Here is a 24,066-nt window from a genome sequence, read left to right as displayed (position 1 = left end):
GAAGACCGCAGAGCCCACCTCATTGACCAAAGACAAAGGAGGAAAAACCCAACACCCAACCCCAACCAACCAATTTTCCCTTGCAACCACTGCAGCTGTGTCTGCCTGTCCCGCATCGGACTTGTCAGCCACAAACGAGCCAGACGTGGACATTACCCCTCCATAAATCCGCGAAGTCAAGCCAAAGAATAGATTGTAGTACTTCCATTGTGGTCTCCTCGACATCAGAGAGACAGGATTCAGACTGGGAGAGGTCTCTGCTTGGCACCTTTGTTCTTCCTGCTGCAATCGTGGGGAATCTCACCGTGGCAACCCTCTTTCAGTTTCCCGACCCATTCCCATACTGACATGGTCTCATACAGGTGGAGGCCACCAGCAAAATTGAAAAACAACACCTCATATTCCATCTGGGCAACCTCTATCCAGATGGTATTAACATTGACTTCTCCAGTTTTCATTAGTCCCACCCCACCCCCTCTCCCTTTCCCTATCCCTGTTTCTTCAGATCTGCATGCACAGTCACACCCCTCCCCTGATCAATTCTCACCTTTCCTCTCCCATCCTCCTATCCATTTATCCAATTATCACCTATTGGCATGTGCTTTCCCCCCCAGCCTTTTTTTTTAGGTACCTGCCATTCCTCGACAAAGGGCTCAGGCCTGAAACGTTGGTTATATCCCTACTTATGGATGCTGTCAGATCTGCTGAATACCTCCAATGCTTTTGTGTTTTTACTTGGTTAGACCCCAATTGGAATATTGTGTCCAGTTCTGGTCATTACATGAAAAAACAACCAGGGTTGAACAGGGTTGCGTATGGTCATGTTTAGTGCCCAACTCCATCTTTGATGAGCAAATGCCATCTACCGAAAAAAGTGCTGGTTTTGGAGGTTGCCGGTTTTCGGAATTCTGGATAAAATGCTAGGCACTTGTTTTACTGATTGTACTGGTATAACTGTCACAGTTAGTCTTTTATTCCGAAAGCTTTAATTCAGAGAAATAATGCATAAAGGATTTCAATTTCTGGTGGAGCCTCTTAATGTGCATTTGATTTTCTCCAATGTATTAAAGAAGCTGATATCTTTAATCCATTGTGTAACAGAGGGAGCAATGTCAGACTTCCAGTGTAACAAGATTAGACGCTTGGGTAATAGGGATATAAATTCTATTGTGCCTTTCTACATGGAATTTAGGGAGTTGTCAGAGATTCCAAATATTGCAGTCCATGGGCAGGGTTGCAAATGGACTTTAAATATTTCAGATAGTTTGCTAAAGACTCTGCTCCAGAACCCTTGTATTCTGGGGAGCTAATAATAAAACATCTGACTTGGGTGGCGAGGGGAGCCATTACACCTATTGCATTTGTCCTCTTTCAAGATAAACGGCTTCCAGTTTTTGAAAAAGTGAACCCCATGCAGGACCTTGAACTAAGTCCCAAGCGAGTGTTGGAGTTGCTAGAACGGATACTCTCAATAGCCTCTTCCCTCAGTTGCTCCTCAATGTTCACATCCAATCCTTACTCCCCATTCTGTCTTTATTTTGGAAAAGTGAATGGCTTTTAATTTGACAGAACAGAGCTATAAATTTTTGAAATTGCCCCTCTCGCTCCTGGATTAGCTGATACTAGATCTTCCCAGAGCTGTTTGGCAAGTTAACTCTGTGTGTGTGTGTGTGTGTGTGTGTGTGTGTGTGTGTGTGTGTGTGTGTGTGTGTGTGTGTGTGTGGTGGAAGGACTCTCTTTTGCTATAAGAGGCAATTTCTACTGATGACGAATCACTTAATATGACCCTGTTTTATTACCATGACAATAAGTTGAATCTTGAATGGCCTTTTGCCGTGAATTCATGATCTTTGGGAGATTAATGGAAGGCTGCTGCAGACTGAGAGTGAAGCCCATGCCTGATACTGGAAGGTACGTACCTGTACGGCTCTGTATACGCTAATCGTTGTGAGGTTTTTCAGTTGGTTGTTTTTCCAGACTCTTGAGTAGTCTTCCAAAGGCGCTATTTGCCTTGGGGAGTCTGTTGTCTATCTCGTTGTCGATCCTTGCATCCGATGAAATGGTGCAGCCGAGATAGGTAAACTGGTTGACTGTTTTGAGTTTTGTGTGCCCGATGGAGATGTGGGGGGGTTGGTAGTCATGGTGGGGAGCTGGCTGATGGAGGACCTCAGTTTTCTTCAGGCTGACTTCCAGGCCAAACATTTTGGCAGTTTCCCCAAAACAGGACATCAAGCGCTGAAGAGCTGGCTCTGAATGGGCAACTAAAGCGGCATCGTCTGCAAAGAGTAGTTCACAGACAAGTTGCTCTTGTGTCTTGGTGTGAGCTTGCAGGCGCCTCAGATTGAAGAGACTGCCATCTGTGCGGTACCGGATGTAAACAGCGTCTTCATTGTTGAGGTCTTTCATGGCTTGTTTCAGCATCATGCTGAAAAAGATTGAAAAGAGGGTTGGTGCGAAAACGCAGCCTTGCTTCACGCCATTGTTAATGGAGAAGGGTTCAGAGAGCTCATTGCTGTATCTGACCCAACCTTGTTGGTTTACCGGCATCACCTATGGCTCCTAGCGTTGTCTCCGCTCCATCCTCAACATTCATTGGAGCGACTTCATCTCCAATATCGAAGTACTTGAGATGCCAGAGGCCGACAGCATCGAATCCACGCTGCTGAAGGTCCAACTGCGCTGGGTAGGTCACATCTCCAGAATGGAGGACCATCGCCTTCCCAAGATCGTGTTATATGGCGAGCTCTCCACTGGCCACCGAGACAGAGGTGCACCAAAGAAGAGGTACAAGGACTGCCTAAAGAAATCTCTTGGTGCCTGCCACATTGACCACCACCAGTGGGCTGATAACGCCTCAAACCGTGCATCTTGGCGCCTCACAGTTTGGCGGGCAGCAACCTCCTTTGAAGAAGACCGCAGAGCCCACCTCAGTGACAAAAGGCAAAGGAGGAAAAACCCAACACCCAACCCCAACCAACCAATTTTCCCCTGCAACTGCTGCAACCATGTCTGCCTGTCCCGCATCGGACTTGTCAGCCACAAACGAGCCTGCAGCTGAAGTGGACATTACCCCTCCATAAATCTTTGTCCTCGAAGCCAAGCCAAAGAAGAAAGAAGAACGTACCTATACAGTAAAACTTCACTGCCAACGTTTTATAATTGATACTTGACTCACCTGTATTGGAAAGGAACAGAGACATCGCCCCACACACTTTAGTCCAGGGTCGGCCCCCTCGGCCCGCCTGGTTTCCGGTCAGCAGCAGCCAATCAGGCGCCTGTCCTCGGTGCGCGGCGGGCCGGTTCGTTCCGGAGCCGCGTTTCTCCGTTGCCTCGGAAACGGCACCCCGCCGGGCCACGTTCAACCGAACGTGCTGCGCCCCCTGCCATTGGTCTGGGCGGGCGGTGCGGCCTTTGCTGATTGGGCAAAGGTGTCAATCGTTCGGTTGGCGGAGCGGGGCGGGGCGGGGCGGGGTGGGGGGGGGAAAAGCGAAGTTCGGTTGAGCGGCACGGAGGGGCAGGTGAGGAGACTGAAGAGAGGCAGGTGAGGCCTGGATATCGGGATAAAGCCAGAGAGAAAACTAATGATTAAACCGGGATAATCTTAGTAAGATGTAATAATGGGATAAAACTGGAATGGCAACTTGAAAGTCGACACTTTTTTCTTGGTGAAGGGCTTAAGCCCGAAATGTTGGTTGTATATCTTTATCTTTGCTATATAAAAGACACTGCTTGATCTGCTGAATTTCTCCAGCATTGTGCTTTTACTTCAACCACGGTGTCTGCAGAGTACCGTGTTTTACTTCAAAATTATCACATTAAAAAAAATGTAGACCTTTGGGCCCTTGCAACCCATGAAGTGGGTGCCACCCAATTCCGCACTTTGAACAGCGGGAGGAAACCCATGTAAACTCAGGGAGAACGTACAGACAGTGCGGGATTTGAACCCCGATCGCCGGCGCAGTAACAGCGTTGTGCTCACCGTGCCGCTCTTTAGAATTTGCATGCCGCCCTTGGGCAGGGGCTGGTCTAATCTGCTCCGTTTCATCCCAATTTTAGCATATGTGCTGCCGAAGCGAGCACGTAGACTTCTCGTAACTGGACGGACCAGGATTAATTAGAACAATCTGGGGTTTAAAATCACCGTTAAATCTGGGTAAGTGGGTAAACCAGACAGATAACCGGGTTAAAACCAGGGAATAAACTGCTCTGTGAAAACACATGGAAAACTTATGGTGGAAAGGAGTCACGTGATGGAGTAGTGGCCGGTAGGGGAACTCCAGCCCTCTCCAGAAAAGTTAAAAAAAAAGATAGAGAAAAAGCAAAGGCACAAACTTAAAAACCAAAACAAAGTGAAAGTAAAAGTGTGAAGAAAATGGCAGCGAAGAAAGAAAAACCAAAAACAACGGGAAGAAAAGAAGGAAAGACGTCGGAAGAAGAAGGTGAAGGCCTTACCTGTCTGAAGAGGCCCGTCGCGGAGAGAGAAGCCCGCTCCCACAGGTCAGTGGAGGTCCCGGGCTCGGGACTACAAACATGGCTCGCAGAGCCGAGTAAAAGTGCGCAACCGCGCATGAAAAAAAACACACTGACGGGAGGGGGGAACAGCTGCGGAGTCGATCTCCACAGCTGAGAGAGACACCTGCAGCACAGCAGCAGGTGCAGAACACAGACAATAACGACAACAAGAAAGAAGAGGGTAAAAAGAAAACAAGGAAACAGCAGATGGTCAACCCAGAGGAAGAAGAAGAAGAACAGAAAGAAGTGGAAGAAGAAGTGAAAAGCAAGACAATGGATGTAGATTTTTTTAAAGAATATATGGAATCAGTGAAAGAATGGCAATTACAAGAATTTAATGAGATAAAAAGAAGAATTAAGAATGCTGAAGAAAGAATGAATAAAATGGAAGTGGCCATATCAGAATTGGCAAAAAGAGTGGAAAATATGGAAAAACGATAAACATTTGTAGATATGGAAGTAAAAGACTTAAAAGAGAAATTAGAAGAATCTAATAAAAAAGCTAAAGAAGCACAGGAGCTGTTAGCTCAGAAGATAGATATAATAGAAAACTATAATAGAAGAAATAATATAAAGATAGTGGGCCTTAAGGAAGATGAAGAAGGCAAGAATATGAGAGAAATTATAAAAGATTGGATCCCCAGGGTCCTGGGAAGACCAGAATTACAGGAAGAAATGGAAATAGAGAGGGCACATAGAACTTTAGCCCAGAAACCACAACCGCAGCAAAAACCAAGATCCATTTTAGTAAAATTCTTAAGATATACAAGAGAAAATATATTGGAGAAAGCAATGAAGAAAGTAAGAGAGGACAAAAAGCCACTGGAACATAAAGGTCAAAAAAATTTTTTCTATCCAGACATAAGTTTTGAACTCCTGAAGAAGAGGAAGGAGTTCAATACAGCAAAAACGATCTTATGGAAAAAAGGATATAAATTTATGTTAAGGTACCCAGCGGTACTTAAAATAATTATTCCAGGGCAACATAACAGACTATTCTCGGATCCAGAGGAAGCAAGGAAATTTGCAGAACAACTACAAAACAAGCAGAGAGATGAAGACATGTAATAAGAGTAAAAATGACCACGATCTATATGTATGTGTGTAAAGGGGTATATGTGTGTGTATATATATAGTGTGCATACATGAATGTATCCGTATTTAGAGGAAAATATATGGAGTATAGACAAGAATTAATAAGGGAGGGAAATGGAATAGAGGGAATAAGGAGGGAATTAAAAGAGTGACCTTTGTTACATATGAAAATTGAAATCTTTTCTGGGGGGGGCTGGGTGGGGAGGAGTTACGGTCACTGCAAAATCAGCTGACGTTTGCGAGTGAATTCGCAAATCCAAATGGAGAGGGGAGATGTGGTTCTCCGACAAGGGATAATGGACAACTCAGGAGGGGGAGGGGAGATTGGGGTTAAAGAAGTTTTAAATAGGAGAATAGGGAAAATGTTTGATGTTTTAGAAATGTTGTCTTATAAAGTAATCAAAACAAGAAAGCAGAAATGGATAAGAAGGAAAGGTAATGATGGAGAAACGGAAAGGGAAGATAAGCAAAGTATAAAATGGCTACGTTGAACTATATGACTTTAAATATTAACGGAATACATAACCAAATTAAAAGGAAGAAACTGCTAAATTTACTGAAAAAAGAAAAAATTGATATAGCATTTGTGCAAGAAACACATTTAACTGAATTGGAGCACAAGAAATTAAAGAGAGATTGGGTAGGACATGTTACAGCAGCGTCGTATAATTCAAAAGCAAGAGGAGTAGCTATATTAATTAGTAAAAATGTGCCAATTAAAATAGAGGAGGAAATAATAGATTCAGCAGGGAGATATGTAATGATAAAATGTCAGATATATTCGGAGTTTTGGAATTTACTCAATGTATATTCACCTAATGTAGAAGATCAAAAATTTATGCAAGATATTTTTTTGAAGATAGCAGACACGCAAGGGAACATACTAATAGGAGGGGATTTCAACCTTAATTTTTTATTCAAACATGGATAAAACTGGGAAAAAAACAGAATATAAAGCTAGAATATTATCGGACCATTCACCCTTAATATTGACAATAAAGTTAGAGGACATCCCTCCAAGAATGTATAGATGGAGATTAAACTCCATGTTACTCAAAAGGCAGGATTTTAGAGAATTAATTGAAAGACAAATTAAAATGTATTTTGAAATAAACACGGAATCAATGAAAGATAAGTTTATACTATGGGATGCAATGAAAGCGTTCATTAGAGGGCAAATAATAAGTTATGTAACCAAGATGAAGAAGGACTATAATCATGAAACAGAGTAGTTGGAAAGGGAAATAGTAAATTTAGAAAAAGAATTAGCAATGAAGGAAGATACAACTAAAAGAAGAGAATTGGCAGATAAAAAAATAAAATATGAAACACTACAAACATATAAGGTGGAGAAGAATATAATGAAGACAAAACAGAAATATTATGAACTAGGGGAAAAAACGCACAAAATTCTAGCATGGCAGCTTAAGACAGAACAAGCTAAGAAAATGGTATTTGCATCAAGGAAAAAAGACAAACAAATCACATATAATCCAAAGGAGATCAAGGAAAACTTTAGAGAATTCTATGAACAATTATACCAAACTGAAAACGAAGGGAAAGAAGGGAAAATAGATGAATTTCTAACTAAAATTGAACTACCAAAACTACAAATAGAGGAACAAAATAAATTAACAGAACCATTTGGAATAGTAGAAATACAAGAGATAATAAAAAAATTACCAAATAATAAAACACCAGGAGAGGATGGATTCCCAATAGAATTCTATAAAACATTTAAAGATTTATTAATTCCTCCCCTCCTGGAAGTAATCAACCAGATTGATAAAACACAAAGCTTACCATATTCATGTAAAACAGCAATAATTACAGTAATACTAAAGCAAGGGAAAGATCCACTCGCACCAGCGTCATATAGACCAATATCTTTACTTAACACAGATTATAAGATAATAGCTAAACTATTAGCAAACAGATTAGCAGAGTATGTACCGAAAATGTTAAATCTAGACCAAACTGGATTTATTAAAAAAAGACGCACAACAGACAATATTTGTAAATTTATTAACTTAATTCATGCAGTAGAAGGGAGTAAAGCGCCAACAGTAGCAGTTGCTTTAGACGCAGAGAAGGCCGTTGACAGAGTAGAATGGAATTATTTATTCAAAGTATTGCAAAAATTCAGTTTACCAGAGAAGTATATTAATTGGATTAAACCAATGGCGAAAGTGACAGTAAATGGTTATGTATCAAAGCAATTTATCTTAAGCAGATCAACACGGCAGGGATGCCCACTATCACCTTTATTGTTCGCGTTAGCTATAGAACCACTAGCAGAATTGATAAGAACAGAAAATAATATAAAAGGGATAAAAATAAAAGACAAGGAATATAAAATCAGTTATTTGCGGATGATGTTATAGTATACTTAACAGAACCAGAACTATCAATAAAAGAATTATATAAGAAATTGAAGGAATATGGAGAAGTGTCGGGTTACAAGATCAACGTAAATAAAAGTGAAGCAATGCCTATGAATAACGCGGATTTCTCAAAATTTAAAAGGAATCACCATTCAGATGGCAAATGCAAGCAATAAGATACCTAGGTGTACAAATAAATAAAAATCTCGGCAACTATATAAACTCAATTATTATCCACTAATGAAAAAATTACAGTATGATTTAGAGCATTGGAAAGATTTACAACTAACACTAATAGGAAGGATAAACTGTATTAAAATGAACATTTTTCCAAGGATATTATACCTATTTCAGGCATTGTCAATACATCTGATAGAGAAATTCTTCAAGAGTTAAAGAAAATAATAAGGAAATTTTTATGGAAAGGGGGGAAACCGAGGATAGCACTAGATAAATTAACAGAATGGTATAAACAAGGAGGCTTACAACTGCCAAACTTTAAAAATTATTATAGAGCCGCACAATTAAGATACCTATCAGATTTTTATCAAACAAGGGAAAAGCCAGATTGGACTAGATTAGAATTAGATAAAATAGGGGAAAAGATACCTGAACACATATTATATAAATATTTGGAAGAATTTTCATGTAGAAAGAAATAAAACAAATTATCAATTACCAAAACTAATATTGACGCAAAACAAGTTACTCCCTTTTACAATAGATAACTTTTTCTTTAGAGAATGGGAGAAAAAAGGGATCAAAAGAATAGAAAATTGTTTTTCTGGAAATAGATTATTATCCTTTGAAGAAATGAAAGATAAATACAATATAACTCAAGATACAGAGCTGGCATATTACCAATTGAGATCCTACTTGAAGGACAAATTAGGAAGCAGTCTGAGTTTACCAGAGGGAAGTAACTTTGAATATGTGATTACAGATACAATGGTAATCAAAAGATTTATAACAAATATGTATATTAAACTGCAAGAAAAGGAGAATGAGGAAACAAATGGTAAAACTAAACAAAAATGGGAACAAAATTTAAATATAAAGATAAAAAAGGAAACATGGGAGAAGTTATGTTCTGGATCGATGAGAAATACAATAAATACGAGGTTACGTATGATACAATATACACAGGCTATACATTACACCTCAAAAGTTAAATAAATGGGACCCAACAGTATCTGATAGATGTTTTCGATGTAAAAAAGAAATGGGAACAACAATTCATGCAATCTGGACATGTGAGAAAGTAGAAAAATTTTGGGAAGATCTAAACCAAATATTAAATAAAATTACAGAAAACAATATACCAAAGAATCCAGAGATCTTCCTCCTAAGTAACATAAAAAACAAAGAATTTGGAATTGATTTGGATGGTGCACAAAAAAGATTTGTTTAAGATAGTTCTAGCCGTAGCAAAAAAAATATTATGTCAACCTGGAAATCGGAAGATAATTTGAAAATACAACAATGGTATATAGAAATAAATAAATGTATTCCATTAGAAAAAATAACATATAGTTTAAGAAATAATATTGAAATATTTGAACAAATATGGGAGCCTTACATGAAACACAATAGCAAAAACCTACCGGGGACATTCACTACCTAAATTAACAAAAGGAGAAGGAAATGAAAAGAATTGACTCAGTGGAATTTCTTGTTTATTTTTATTGAATGACATCATTGTTTGACTGGTTTAATGTATCCTAGCTTTTGTACTTTAAATGGACGGGAGGGTCGAGGTTGGGAGGGTGGGATGGGAGGAGGGGGGGGGAGAAAATGGCACTGTATTTATTTGAAAAGGAAAAAGTATGTATCATGGTTAATGTGATTTATGGTAAAAAAAAAGAAAACTAATGGTGGATGAGGAGAAATGCAAAGCTTCAAGTACAAGTTTGTGGTATGCAGAAGTATTCATGCAATCACGGTGTTAATTTAATAAAATGAAGTTAATCAAGAAAAGCCATCTATGTGAAGAAATGCCCAGGCCTGAAACATTGGTTAATCTTTACTTCCTATGGATGCTGCGTGGCCTGCTGAGTTTCACCAGCATATTTGTGTATTGTACTTGACCCCAGCACCTGCATACTTTCTTGTTTAAGTCCATCCATTGCAGAACCATTTTAATGTCAACCTGTGACTTTACAACAGCTCCCAGCCCCCAGATCCTTCCAAACTGGAAGGATTATCCTTCAGAAATGACAGAACCACACCCCAAACTTGACCATCAGAACTCTGGGTACTTTATGTCCTGGTTCCACAATATTCTTACAGGTGGAAGGAACTAGCATTGGGAATTTTCATGCCAAGTCCTCATGACATCATGGACAAGCAATGTTCTAACTTAGCTGATCAGTGCTTTTTGACGTTGAACAATGATGTACCTAAGGCAAAGAACCAGGTATTGGAACCAGGATTCCAGAGGATGCTGGAGCAAAGAAGGGTCCTAGGCGCCAAAGTATTGGAAGTTTGGATCTGGGCTCAGGTTGCTCAAGGTTTGAACTGAACCGGAGTCTTGTGTGTGGCTGTGGGAGCTCTTGAGGCGAATCCATGGACACTCAGTGACTCTGGGGGGGGACTCTTTTGCTTTGCTTTGCTTTCTCTGACCCTAAAAGATGCTGGCTAATGGCTAATCCTTGTCTGCACCATGCCAGACTAAAGGCAATTGCGTGTAATATTCCATTTCTGTTTACAGGACAATAAATAGTATCTGATCTAAATGCACATATTTTGATGGTGGGTTTCAATCTGTGTCTCTAAGAATGGTTGGGTACGACCACTCTGATTCAGCTTGACAAACCCTGAAGGACTGGGAGCCAACTAGGGAATATAGGAGATTTAGATCAATATAATCCAACAAGAAAGTGTTAATTAGTCGTCCTATTGTAAGGATTCCTTTAGTAAAGAGTGCTCTAATATTACATTCAGCATCTGCAATTATTCTCAAATTCAATCTGAAATTGGGGGCAGCATGGTTAGCATAGTGGTTAGTACAACGGCGTTACAGTGCCAGCCACTGTGAGTTCAAATCCAGTATTGTCTGTAAGGAATTTGTACGTTCTTTCCATGTCTGAGTGGGTTTCCCCTGGGTGTTCTGGTCTCCACCCACTCTTCAAAATGTACAGGTGATGTAGGTTAATTGGATGCAATTGGGCAGCACGGGCTTGTGGCTCAGAAGGGCCTGTTACCATGGTATATGTGTAAAGAAATAAAAACCTGGGATTTAAAGGAAACTGGAGGCATGATGATCAGGTTGACTATAGTTGAAAGGGAAACTATATTCAACCATGTAATGCAATGACAGGCATTATCTCAATCATTGGTTTGGCTCAGGAGACTAAAATTTGGTGATGATACTAAGCCAGGCAGTGTTGTGCGTAGGGACAAGATGTAAAGAGACTTTAAAGAAATATAAACAGTGAAGTGGGCATGAGAATGGCAGAGAGAGAACTGTGAGGTCATTCACTTTGGTGTACAAAACAGAAAAGTGGAGCATTGTATAAAAGGTGAGGGTTTGGGAATTGCTGACATCAAACGAACCTGGGTGTGCTTATACTGGTCACAGAAAACTAATATGTAGGTTAAGCAGGCAATGAGGAAGGCGAGTGAAATGGTAAATTTTATTCAAGGTCAATTTGAGTACAAAAATCACTGCAGTTGTGTTGAGTCTTTGTGAGACCAAGTTGACATTGTTGTGTAGATTTGGTGGTAAAAATAGATGTAGTTACCCAGTAGGGAGTCCAGTGAAGAGCTGGTGGATTTGCTACATGAGGCAAGATTGAGTAAACTCGGCCTGTATTCTCAAGAGCAGCCATTCTCAACAGAGGCTGTGCAGCCCTGCTGGTCACAGCACGTTTCATAATCATAAGATTTTTTATGCAGTCGGGAGGAGAGACGTACAGAAGAAACCAACCAAATGACTACTTCACAGGGAAGGGGGCCCCATAAACTATGAGCATAGTCCTAAAGGGGGCCATAGCCAAAAAAAGGTTGAGAATGGCTGCTCTTGAGTTTAGAAGAATGAGGGGAAATCATGTCAGCCTTCACAAAATTCTCAGGAGAGTCAGTTGGCGAGATTCAGGAAGAATATTTCCCTGGCTGAAGTGTTTAGAACTGAGAGTCAGAATTAGGAGGAGACAATTTAGGACTAAGACAAGTTGAAATTTCATCACTCGTGTGGTGAATTCTTGGAATTTTCTACACCAGTCTGAGGAGGCCAAAACATTGATTTCATCTGAAGAGCAGTCTTTAGAATTCTAGACATCAGTTGTTACGGCGAGAGCACATGAAGCTGTGATTAGGCTCAGAGCTAGATTGCCAACTCCTATGCCTAATTCTACTGTATCATCATATTTGACCTTGTCCTCACCCATAGCAGATGCAAATTATCCATGGTAATATCAGTAAGGCTTCCTGGAGGGGTCTGTGAATGAGTACAGGCAGAAAACCGGAGTGGGGGAGCATGGGAACATGTGTTTAGAAGATATTAAACACAGACCTCAGAGGGGAGTTCTCAATCAACACCAAAACTGGTTGCTGTGTGAAATTAGCTATCCTGTTTGTTGTAGTTTTGGAGGCAGTTAAGTACAATGAGCTTTGAGATATCCTCAAAGGGAATTGCAAGATCTGCCTCTCACAAAGAAGTACTTTATCAGTCCTCTTGAAGCACACTGTTATTACATAGGCATATGTAGTGTTACATTGGTGCTCAATGGATCATGCAATACACAATGAGGTGAGACTTTACCATTGTCTTTTATACTGTCTCATCAAGCAATGCCATCACATGACAGCGGAAGTTAGTTACAGATTCCTTTACACTGCTCATCAAACACTTCTAGGGCATGCTCAGCATACATACGTAGTCATTCTCCATCAACCAAAACCGAGTTGTTCCAAATGGGAACGGAACTCTGTCAAGTATTGCATTCCAGTTTCTTCCCACCTTTGAAAAATTGAAATATCGAGTCATCTTTTTAAATCCTGGTTCACCATCTGAACCACAATTCAATCTCCACTGACCCATGGAGAACTTCAAGAACCAAAATATAATGCATTAGTTATTCAAACTCTCTTCTATTGAACACACTCAGGGCAGTGACAGAAAACTCCAAGAACCTGGTGTTCCACACCCCAGAGTTTGGAAAGAGATGGCATTGTTATAACAGCTTTCTATATCTGTAGATTACACTGGACAACCTTTTTTTTTCAAAAGGTTTGCTTCCTGAAAAAACAATTGGGGATTATGATAGACAACTTCAAGCTGAATACAAAGATAATTTTAGATTTGCTCCATCACATAGGAAGTTGGAGAACCATAAACTTTTATTGAATTTAGCCTGTTTAATTGCACAATAATGTTGACACAAAATGTTTTGCCACTGATTTGCATTTGTGCTCAGTACCTGGTGCCTCTTGTGTCAGTGTCTAACAATAGTCGGCCGGCATTGATGAATTTCAGTTGCCCTGATAATGCTTTTCCATGTTTGCAATGTCCTGTTGAAACCTCTCACCATGTTCGACACTGACTGCACCAGGATCATCTGGGAAGAAGTCCAAGTGTGAATGCAAAAAATGAATTTGCAATAGACATGTTGCACTTAATGTTTGAAGCATCATTGAAAATATGTCAGGAAATTGTATCTAACAAACGGTACATGATAGGACTATTTAAATGTGATTTTTGTTTTCCATAAATACACCCAAAAGTATTCAGGAAGCAAAACCTTCATTTTCCAGTGTTTAGAAATGGTTCTTGCGGATTAGAAGAAATAATACCCCACTATTCAAGAAAGGGGAGAAAGAAAACACAGGAAATGGATGAAGCTGGCTCTATACTCTCCTATCAAACACATCCTGTGGCAGGGATAGAAAGGGTCAATGACATTTGTTTTACATTCTTGTGATCCTCTGACTTGTGAGATGATCATTTGAGGAGGAATTATGAAATGTGGGCTAATCTATGATAGGAACTAACTTGCACTCTTATCTTGAAATGTTTTTGTCTTGTAGGTAGAAGGAAGCTCAAACATGGATGACTTCATCAATTCTTCACAGTTGACCAATGAGGCACCCAGCTTGAAGTCATCTTCTGTTTCCCTGAGGATGTCAGAGCAGTTTGGCATGGAGTCCAATTTAACACCCAGGAGAAGAGCAAGTAATCTGGATGGAGGTAGGGAATATGCAGCACACCAAGCGAGGTACCTTACTGGCTTGTGATGGGTGCTCTGTCCAATTTCCACTGATAGTCAGGGGGAGAACTTTCACTCGAGTGATTGCATCACTCATCATATTACTGTAATATTCCAACCCTTTCAGCTGGGTGGTGTTCAGCATTTGGAAAATGATTCTGCATGTCTAAAACAGTTAGAACTAGCAGGTAACTGTGGTGAGGACAACATCTGATCCTTAACCTCCCTAATACAAGCATGACATTTGGTGTCCACTGTGGCTTAGTTAGTAGTCCCATTGCCTCTATAGAGTCATCAAGAAATACAGTATGGAAAGAGATCCTTCAGTCCTTGAAGTCCATGCTGACCATTGACCACCCATTTGCAGTAATCCCATATTAATCTTATTTTTCATTTCTCTCCACATTCTTATTAAACCCTCTACCCTTTAGATCCTTTTTCAATCTTTTTATTGTTTTTTTGAGAAAAAAAAATCAGGTTGTGTAGATACATATATAATGTTCAGATAAAGATAAAATAGAATTACAGATGGTAAACAAGATATATATGATCCATATCACTGATTGAAAAATAGAAAGAAAGGAAAAAAGATCTATTACTAATCCAATTTCTAACCCCGACTTGAACAATTGTTTGCAAAGTCAGGCGTCAACTACTAATTTCGATACTAATGGGTTCAAAAATAAAGGGAAAGGATAAAAAAGGACTGAACATAATGGATCTATAAATTGTGAAAAAATAACCCCAAAGAGAAGAACATTTAATACTCCTTTTAGTGGTTGTGAACACCTCAGTTTCTCGAGAGAAAGGGATGCCATCAAATCCAATAACCATTGTGGGAAAGGCAACATCTTTCCATCACAGCAGAATGAACTTCCTAGCAACCAGGGAAGCAAAAAAACAACTACATGGGATTGCGATGGAGTCAAAATCAAGTTCATTGGTCCACTCACTCCAATAATAGCATCAAAAGAGCTCGGAGTCAGATTGATATCAAGAATTAAAGATGGTGTGCTTAGTATGTCTTTCCAATAGTTTCAAAGGGAGGGACATAGCCAAAACATGTGATACAAGGGGCCTTCCTGAGTTGTACATGTATGACATTTAGAGGATATGTGAAGATAAAATTTAGCTAATTGAACTTTGGAGTAGTGGGACCTATGGATGACTTTAAATTGTAATAAAGAATGTCTAGCCCAGAGAGTAGATGATTGTACATGTTTCAAAATAGATTCCCATGTATCTTCAGCAAACAGTTGTTGAAAGTCATGTTCCCAAACTTTCTTATGTTAGATAAGGAACTGTTACTAGGTCTTAATAGTAGTTCATAAAGGGCTGAAAGCAATCCTTTCTGATTAGATCTAAAATTATATACTTCCCAGATAATATTAAAATCTAAGTATTGGGGAAGCCTTAACATTAAGGAATTTAAGAAGCTCATAATCTGTACCCTTTAGATTCTAACACTCACCAATGCAATTTACAAGGAACAATTAATCTGCCAATATATACATCTTTGGAACATGAGAGAAAACCAGAGCATCTGGAGGAGCCCCACATCTTCACAGGAACAGCAGGCAACCAAGCTCTACAGGCAGCACCCAGGTCTCTGGTGCTGTGAGGCAAAGGCTCTGCTAACTGCACAGTTGTTCCACATCAGAATGTTGTGGGATCCAGCCCCACTGGTTAGCACAATGTCTTTGTAGCGCCAGCGATCGGGACCCGGGTTCGAATCTTGGGCTGTCTGTAAGGGCATTGTACATTCTCCCCGTGTCTGTGTGGGTTTTCCCTGGGGCCTCTGGTTTCCTCCCACTGTTCAAAACGTTCTGGGGGTGTAGGTTAATTGTTACCATGCTGTATATCAAAAAGAATTGAATAATAAAACCACGGTCAACACTCCTGGTCTCTTGTGGAGGAAGAACTGTGTGTTTGAAGGGCTGTACTGGGTACTTTTTGAAAAAATACTGTGTTTTAGGAGGGATAGTAGTGAAGGAGTACTGTAGAGATGGAAGGCCAGTACTGATGGAGTCTGTTGCAATTGAAGTGGGCATTCTGACAAAGCACCTCAATGTCAGACTGCACAGTGGTGCACTGCACTGTCAGAGGTAGCTTCTTTATAAAGCAATAAACGAAGGCCCCGATGCCCTAGATAAGTGAGCCTAATATCCAATCAGTGCTATTTCCATGCATCCTGGGACCCTTGCTTGTATGATTTCAGATTTACTGTCAGAGTACATACATGGGATTACAGAGATTCTTTTTTCCCGCGGGCATGGCAGAATTGCCACTAATTGGTAGTGCAAAAAAAAACTATACAGTGTAAACACACAAACAAGGAACTGTGAACAGAAAAGTAAACAAACTGCAATGTAGTGAGACTGAAAAGAAAATCAATCAGGATGATTGAGTTTGTCGTGGAGGAGTCTGATGGTGGAGGGGGAGCAGCTGTTTCTGAACCTGGTGGGGGCGAGTCTGGTGGCCCCGAGACCTCTTTCCCAACGGCAGCAGCGAGGACAGAACGGGTGATGACTACTGCTTATCAATCTATGTCCCATCGTGCATTAAGTTGCGTCTCACACTTTGCTTTCTTCACAAGGCGAAGCCAAAGATACAAACTCAGATGAGCAGGAGAATCCACCTAACCTGGTAAGACTTGGTTTTCCTCCTGAACGATTTGTAATTTTCCCTGCAGGATCCTTCATCCCACATTATTTTCCTGGATTCTGGTTCTTGAGTCAGTTTTAGCTTTGCTGTTTGAGGTGGACTTGTATGAGAGATGGCTGGTAGCCAGGGGTAGGGGTGGGTCAAACAGCATGGGACATGATTGCTCATCACACCATGTCCATACTCACCAGTGTTTTAACTCCTGATTCCCTATTTACAGACCTGCTGAATATTGCAAATCTGCTCGTAGCTGTATGCAGTCAAAGTCTGTGGGCATGCCTCCCACCACCACTCACCCGGTCTGACATTGCCACTGCCACCTCCCTGGTCCGATGCTGTTTGTGCCTCTTCCACCACCCACCCCAACCATAGTTACCCTAATGGCCCCCCAATTAGATTTGTTCTGATGACGACTCTGCAACGAGCTGATGGAGGGACTCGGCAGATCAGGTAGAATCCATGGGTAGATGTCGTCGGTCAATGTTATGGGTTGGGACCATCTATTGAGGAGGAAGCGACCTTTAACCTGGAACAGATGTTTCCGTAAACATCTGGAGGAACATAAATTGAGTTCAAATTGCATACTACTTTGGTCACTCGTAAAGGATTAGGAAACTTCCTACCAATGATTAACCCAATTCAAAGTTCAAATTTATTGTTATACTTTCTTTTTTCTTTTCTCTTTCTTTGGCTTGGCTTCGCGGACGAAGATTTATGGAGGGGTAATTTCCACGTCAGCTGCAGGCTCGTTTGTGGCTGACAAGTCCGATGCGGGACAGGCAGACACGGTTGCAAGGGAAAATTGGTTGGTTGGGGTTGGGTGTTGGGTTTTTCCTCCTTTGACTTTTGTCAGTGAGGTGGGCTCTGCGGTCTTCTTCAAAGGAGGTTGCTGCCCGCCGAACTGTGAGGCGCCAAGATGCACGGTTTGAGGCGATATCAGTGGTCAATGTGGCAGGCACCAAGAGATTTCTTTAGGCAGTCCTTGTACCTCTTCTTTGGTGCACCTCTGTCTCGATGGCCAGTGGAGAGCTCGCCATATAACACGATCTTGGGAAGGCGATGGTCCTCCATTCTGGAGATGTGACCTACCCAGCGCAGTTGGATCTTCAGCAGCGTGGATTCGATGCTGTCGGCCTCTGGCATCTCGAGTACTTCCATGTTGGAGATGAAGTCGCTCCAATGAATGTTGAGGATGGAGCGGAGACAACGCTGGTGGAAGCGTTCTAAGAGCTGTAGGTGATGCCGGTAGAGGACCCATGATTCGGAGCCGGACAGGAGTGTGGGTATGACAATGGCTCTGTATACGCTAATCTTTGTGAGGTTTTTCAGTTGGTTGTTTTTCCAGACTCTTTTGTGTAGTCTTCCAAAGGCACTATTTGCCTTGGCAAGTCTGTTGTCTATCTCGTTGTCGATCCTTGCATCCGATGAAATGGTGCAGTCGAGATAGGTAAACTGGTTGACCGTTTTGAGTTTTGTATGCCTGATGGAGATGTGGGGGGGCTGGTAGTCATGGTGGGGAGCTGGCTGATGGAGGACCTCAGTTTTCTTCAGGCTGACTTCCAGGCCAAACATTTTGGCAGTTTCCCCAAAACAGGACATCAAGCGCTGAAGAGCTGGCTCTGAATGGGCAACTAAAGCGGCATCATCTGCAAAGAGTAGTTTACGGACAAATTGCTCTTGTGTCTTGGTGTGAGCTTGCAGGTGCCTCAGATTGAAGAGACTGCCATCCGTCCGGTACCAGATGTTCATTGTTCAGCGTCTTCATTGTTGAGGTCTTTCATGGCTTGTTTCAGCATCATGCTGAAGAAGATTGAAAAGAGGGTTGGTGCGAGAACGCAGCCTTGCTTCACGCCATTGTTAATGGAGAAGGGTTCAGAGAGCTCATTGCTGTATCTGACCCGACCTTGTTGGTTTTTGTGCAGTTGGATAACCATGTTGAGGAACTTTGACATTATACATGACATTGCATACAGCCCTGAGATTCTTTTTCCTGCAGGTGAGGGAGAGTTACCACTTATTTGTAGTGCATAAAATTGTACTCAAGAAGATATGTAAATAAATAAAGAAATGTAAACGAACTGTGCAATACAGACAGAAAAAAACCCCAATAAAGTACAAAAGTAAGAGTCTTTAAATGAGTCTCTGATTGGGTTTGTTGTTGAGGAGTTTGATGGTGGAGGAGTAGCAGCTGTTCCTGAACCTGGAGATGCGAGTCTTGTGGTCCCTAAACCTCTTTCCTGATGGTACCAGCGAGAAGAGAGTGTGTGATGTTCTCCTGAAGGAAGGGTGTAATATTCAGAGTTTAGACTGGCACTTTTTAGTGTAGTTAATCATCACATGATCATTCACAGAAATGCTTAAAAATAAAATTTGACAACTAGCTGCAGAAGGAGCCATCAGAGAAGTGATTAAAAAGTTTGGTCAGTGTGAAATGTTGAAGGTTCTCAAAGGATGAGAAACAGAGGTTTAAGGAGGGATTAAATAATCGAGTCCAAGGCAATAATGAATCAGTGGAAATTCACGCAATGGCTCAAAGGTTGACAGGGTGGCAGGTTGGGAGTGTTCAAAGAAATGAAAATTTTACATCGTTTTCTTTGAGGGACTGGGAGCCTTCAGATGCTCAGGGTAGGAGGGTGAGGGAAGGGGATGTGGGGGATGGGGCTAGTACAAAATGTACAGGCCTGCTGAGTAATTCTGTCATTTAAACATGCCACGTCTTAATCTCAACCCACTCAAACCACTATTATCGTGGTGCTTTTAATTGCAGATTGACCTCTTCAAAAGCCGGGTGGTTTTGGAGAATCTTCAGCCTCCGATGTGGACCTCAGAGCACAATTTGCTGCTGAGTGAGTTTGCTCAGAACGTCAATCAGAGGGTTATGACTGTGTTCATGGATCAGTTCACTGGGCTGCAGGTGATCCTTGGCACACCTTCACAGGTACACTTCATTGTGGAATTATTTTAGGAAGCACAGTCAATGCATGACGAACACATGGGAAGCCATTCAGGCCCTGGGTTTTTCCATGATTCATTCACCAGAACTGATTTGGAATCCTAATTCTATCCCTTTGACCTGATTTTGTAACCCCTAAGGGATGTGGTGTTAAGGTTTTATAAGACATTGGTGAGACCTAATTTGAAGTATTGTGGGCAGGTTCAGGCTCCTCATTTAAGAAAGGATGCAGTGATGTTATAGAGGGTTCACAAGGATGATTCTGGGATGCAAGGATTATCATATGAGGATTGTTTGTTGGCTCTTGGCCTGGACTCATTAGAATTTAGGAGAATGAGGGGGAATCTCGTTGAAAGAATTTGAATGTTGAAAGGCATGGACAGACTAGATGTAGAAAGGTGGTTTCCCATGGTGGGAGAGTCTAGAACAAGCAGGCACAACTGCAGGATTGAAGGGCATCCACTTAAAACCGAGATGCTGAGGAATTTCTTTAGCCAGAGGGTGGCAAATCTGCGGAATTTGTTGCCGCAGGCGGTTGTGGAGGCCAAGTCATTGGGTGTATTTAAGGCAAAGATTGATAGATTCTTGATTAGCCAGAGCTATGAAGGTTATGGGGAGAAGGTCAGGCAGTGGGGCTGAGTGGGAAAATGGATCAGCTCATGGTGTAATGGTGGGACAGATTTGAAGGGTTGAATAGTCGATTTCTGGTCCTATGTCTTAAGGTCTTAATTGTTGAGAATGAGATCATGCATCAACTCCTTTGAGGAGAAGGACTCCACATCTAAAGTTCTGCCACCACTACAGTGAGAGGTTGGGTCTTGGGTAACAGCCCCATAAATTGCTCAAATAGGCAACAGAAGTAGCATTGGTACTCTTTATAGCGAGAATCCATTAACTCAATGATGTTTTCAATGTGGTGTGGTGCGCTGTTAGACAGAATCAGATCCACACAAGGTAAAGACTGTACCACAGGCTTCCACAGAGCCAGGCTGGCTGTGGCTGCAGCAACTCTGGGTCAGTTCTCAGGAGGCTGGCACAGGCTTATAATCCTGGAGGGTGATTGACCCCTGACCTGTTGGGGCTTGATCCATTCAGGCTGACTGATTGACAGCCGGCCAGGTGTTGTCCTGTCTTCTTACACTCCTGCAGGTACAGAGGTTGCCCCCTGCAGTAGGCCGGTGGTGGACCACCACATATGGAACGCCACATAATGTTTTGTATTGTCTATATTTTAGTGAATAAAGTTCATTTTTGAAATAAAATGTTTGTACTTAATTTTAGAAATGTATAATATGATGTAGATTTATATCATAACTTATATTTTAATGCTTTTGACTTCTATCAATGCTAAAGGTTTTTGCTTTTAAAATTCAGACATACAAGATGGTCGACAAACTTTAATGTGTCATAAAATGGCTGAAAACAGTTAAACAGCTGCAAATATAACCTTGCAAACTGTGAGAATAGAATAGATAAGACTACTTACATTAAATAATTAAAGATTGAGATAAAGCTAGCATAAACATCATTAATTTTGTAATTTTCAAGGCAATGCTAAACCATAACACATTCCGTTCTGCTTGTGAAAGGTAAACACCAAAAAGCCAGGTGTTGTGGCTGGGAAACTAGTTTTTAAAAAATATAGAATGATGTACTATTTGAGAGTGAGGGTCGTTTTTGCCCATTGTATAGATATAGAAGCACATCTCTGTATTTTTGAGGTGAGAGTTGAGACTGCAGAAAGATGTCTTCTTAGGATATCTCCTGACTAGTCATCCTCACTTCCTGTATACAAATTGATTATTTATAATAAAGTTTGTACGTTTTGGAGAGATTTTTTGCTGTATGTTTTTTTTGCAGTCTGAGGCACAGACTGACTTCCACAATGATGCTTAATTTTTTTTTCAGTATAGTTTCTGACCTCTCCCTCTCAGTTACTCCTCCACCATCCTTCTTGCACTGTGACAGTAGACTTATTTATTTTAGTTTTGCCTATTCTATGATCGGGATAACAGGAGAGAATTTTTAATATTTATTAAATTTAAAAATTTTAAATTAAGACATAACAGTAACAGGCCCTTCCGACCCACAAGCCTGTGCCGCCCAATTGCAGCCAATTGACCTACAACCCTGTATGTTTTGAAGGGAGGGAGGAAACCACACAGACACAGGGAGAATGCACAAACTCTTGAAGACCGTGCCAGATTCGAACCCAGGGTGCTGGCGCTGAAACAGCGTTGCACTAACTGTGCCACCCTCCACAAGTTTGTAAATTACTCTTAAAAACCATTGATTACTATATCCAAGAGCTTGTGACCAACTAAACTGTGTATCTCTTTCCCTTGCAGGCCACAGATTACCTCATCTACTTCATCCGGAAGGAGAAAGCTGAGATTAACCAGGATAATTTCACACATGTGGTGCAGTTTGGCAGCATCCGAGATGGACATCTGGAGAGTCTGCTGCGGCACATGCAGGGAATCTATGCACCCCAGTTTTTTGAAAATCAGCTGTGGCCTGAGGGCATCAAAGACAATTTTTCAGCTCACTTGCACAAGTTCCTTGCCAGTCTTACAGGTATCTGCACTCCAGCTCACTGTGAATTGGGCTTTCTGTCTCCCAGTTCTATGCCAGCCATAGATTCCAACCTCAAACCCATGGCTTTGCTCCAGGGGCTTAAGATTTAATCTGACCTTGTCCCAGCACTGATGGAGCTCTGCATTAGCAGAACAGCAGCTCTGAGGGAGCGCAGAGAGGGCCCTACATTATCAGAGGGGCATTATTGAGGGGTTTCACACTAGTTTTTGCTCTGCTATGCCAGAAACACCGAAATGCTAGAGTAAGATTTCTCATAGAATCTATTCATGTGTCAAATGGTGTTCTACTTTAGGTTGCACAGACCCCTCTATTGACATCTTGAAATGAAATAACAGAATTATACAGTTTTTACTTCATCAAATCCCCTCAACCTTTCTGTAGGTGGTCAGCTGCTATTCCACAGGTGCCAATTATCCAACTGATAGCTTAAGAACATAGAACACTACAACACAGTACAGGCCATTCAGCCCATGATGTTGTGCCGGCCTATTTAAACCCACCCCAAAAAAAGCCTAAAACCTCTCTGCCTCATAACCCTCTATTTTCATTCATGTGCCTGTCTAAGAGTCTCTTAAATGCCCGATTGTTCCAGCCTCCACCACTACCCCTGGCAATGCATTCTAGGCACCCACAAGTCTCTCTGAAAGAACTTACCCCAATGTCTCCCCTAAATCTTCCTCCCTTCACTTTGTACAGATGTTCTCTGGTGTTTGGTACTCCCACCCCGGGAAAAGGTGCTGGTTGGTCTACCTTACTAATACCTCATAATCTTGTCGACTTAATAGTCACCTCTCATCCTTCTTTGCTCCAAGGATAAAAGCCCTAGCCCTGCTAACCTTGCCTCATAAGACATATTTTCCAATCCAGGCAACAACCTGGTAAATTTCCTCTGCACCCTCTCCATAGCTTCCACATCTTTCGTTTAATGATGTGAGAGAACTGAACACAATATTCTAAGTGTGGTCTCACCAGAGATTTATAGATCTGCACCATAAACCCCAAGACTCCAGAATTCAGTCCCCCAACCAACGAAACCCAGCATACCATAGACCTTCTAACTATCCTATCAACTTGCTCAGCAACTTTGAGAGATTTATGGATTTAGACCACAAGGTCCCTCTGTTCTTCCACACAGTTAAGTATCCTTCCATTAACCATGTACTCTGCCTTGAGGTTTGACATTCCAAAATGCATCACTTCAAACTTACCTGATTGAACTTCATCTGATACTTTTCCATCCAACTCTGCATCCTGTCTATATCCTGCTGTTAACCTACGACAACCTTCAACACTATCCACAACTCCTCCAACCTTTGTATCACCTGCAAACTTTACTGACCCATCTCTCTACTTCTTTGTCCAGGTCATTTATAACAATCTCAAAGAGCTGGGGTCCAAGATCGGATCCCTGCAGCACTCCAGGCAGAATACTTTCTGTCCACTAAGCCACTTCTGAATTCACACAGCCAAGGTTCCATGGATCCTTATGCCTCATAATTTTCTGATCGAGTCTCCCGTGGGGGACCTTGTCAAATGCCTTACTAAAATCGATATAGACTACATCAATTTCTTTTGTTACCTCCTCAAAAACAAAAATTAGTTTCATGAGGTGGTGACCTTTTCATCACAAAGCCATGCTGACTATCCCTAAGCT

At 41.3% G+C, this 24,066-nt stretch overlaps 1 protein-coding gene and 1 pseudogene across 4 annotated transcripts in view; one reads left to right on the top strand and one right to left on the bottom strand.

The window, feature by feature from the left end:
* The first annotated feature begins 3,490 nt into the window (after positions 1-3,490).
* Positions 3,491-24,066, top strand: part of dnah2 (dynein, axonemal, heavy chain 2) — a 243,293-nt gene continuing 222,717 nt past the window's right edge. For all 4 annotated transcript variants that reach the window (XM_069920089.1, XM_069920087.1, XM_069920088.1 and 1 more), the window contains exons 1-5: positions 3,491-3,541; positions 14,019-14,178; positions 16,794-16,843; positions 19,629-19,799; positions 22,163-22,391. In XM_069920089.1, coding sequence (XP_069776190.1) covers positions 14,037-14,178; positions 16,794-16,843; positions 19,629-19,799; positions 22,163-22,391 — 592 coding nt within the window. In that variant the 5' untranslated portion in view covers positions 3,491-3,541; positions 14,019-14,036. The remainder of the gene's footprint in view (positions 3,542-14,018; positions 14,179-16,793; positions 16,844-19,628; positions 19,800-22,162; positions 22,392-24,066) is intronic.
* Positions 3,963-4,080, bottom strand: LOC138756003 (U6 spliceosomal RNA; annotated as a pseudogene).

Source organism: Narcine bancroftii, chromosome 2 (assembly GCF_036971445.1).
Source record: "Narcine bancroftii isolate sNarBan1 chromosome 2, sNarBan1.hap1, whole genome shotgun sequence".
NCBI lineage: Eukaryota > Metazoa > Chordata > Chondrichthyes > Torpediniformes > Narcinidae > Narcine > Narcine bancroftii.
Note: the sequence above shows the minus strand (reverse complement) of the source record. Positions and strands in the feature narration are given on the sequence as shown.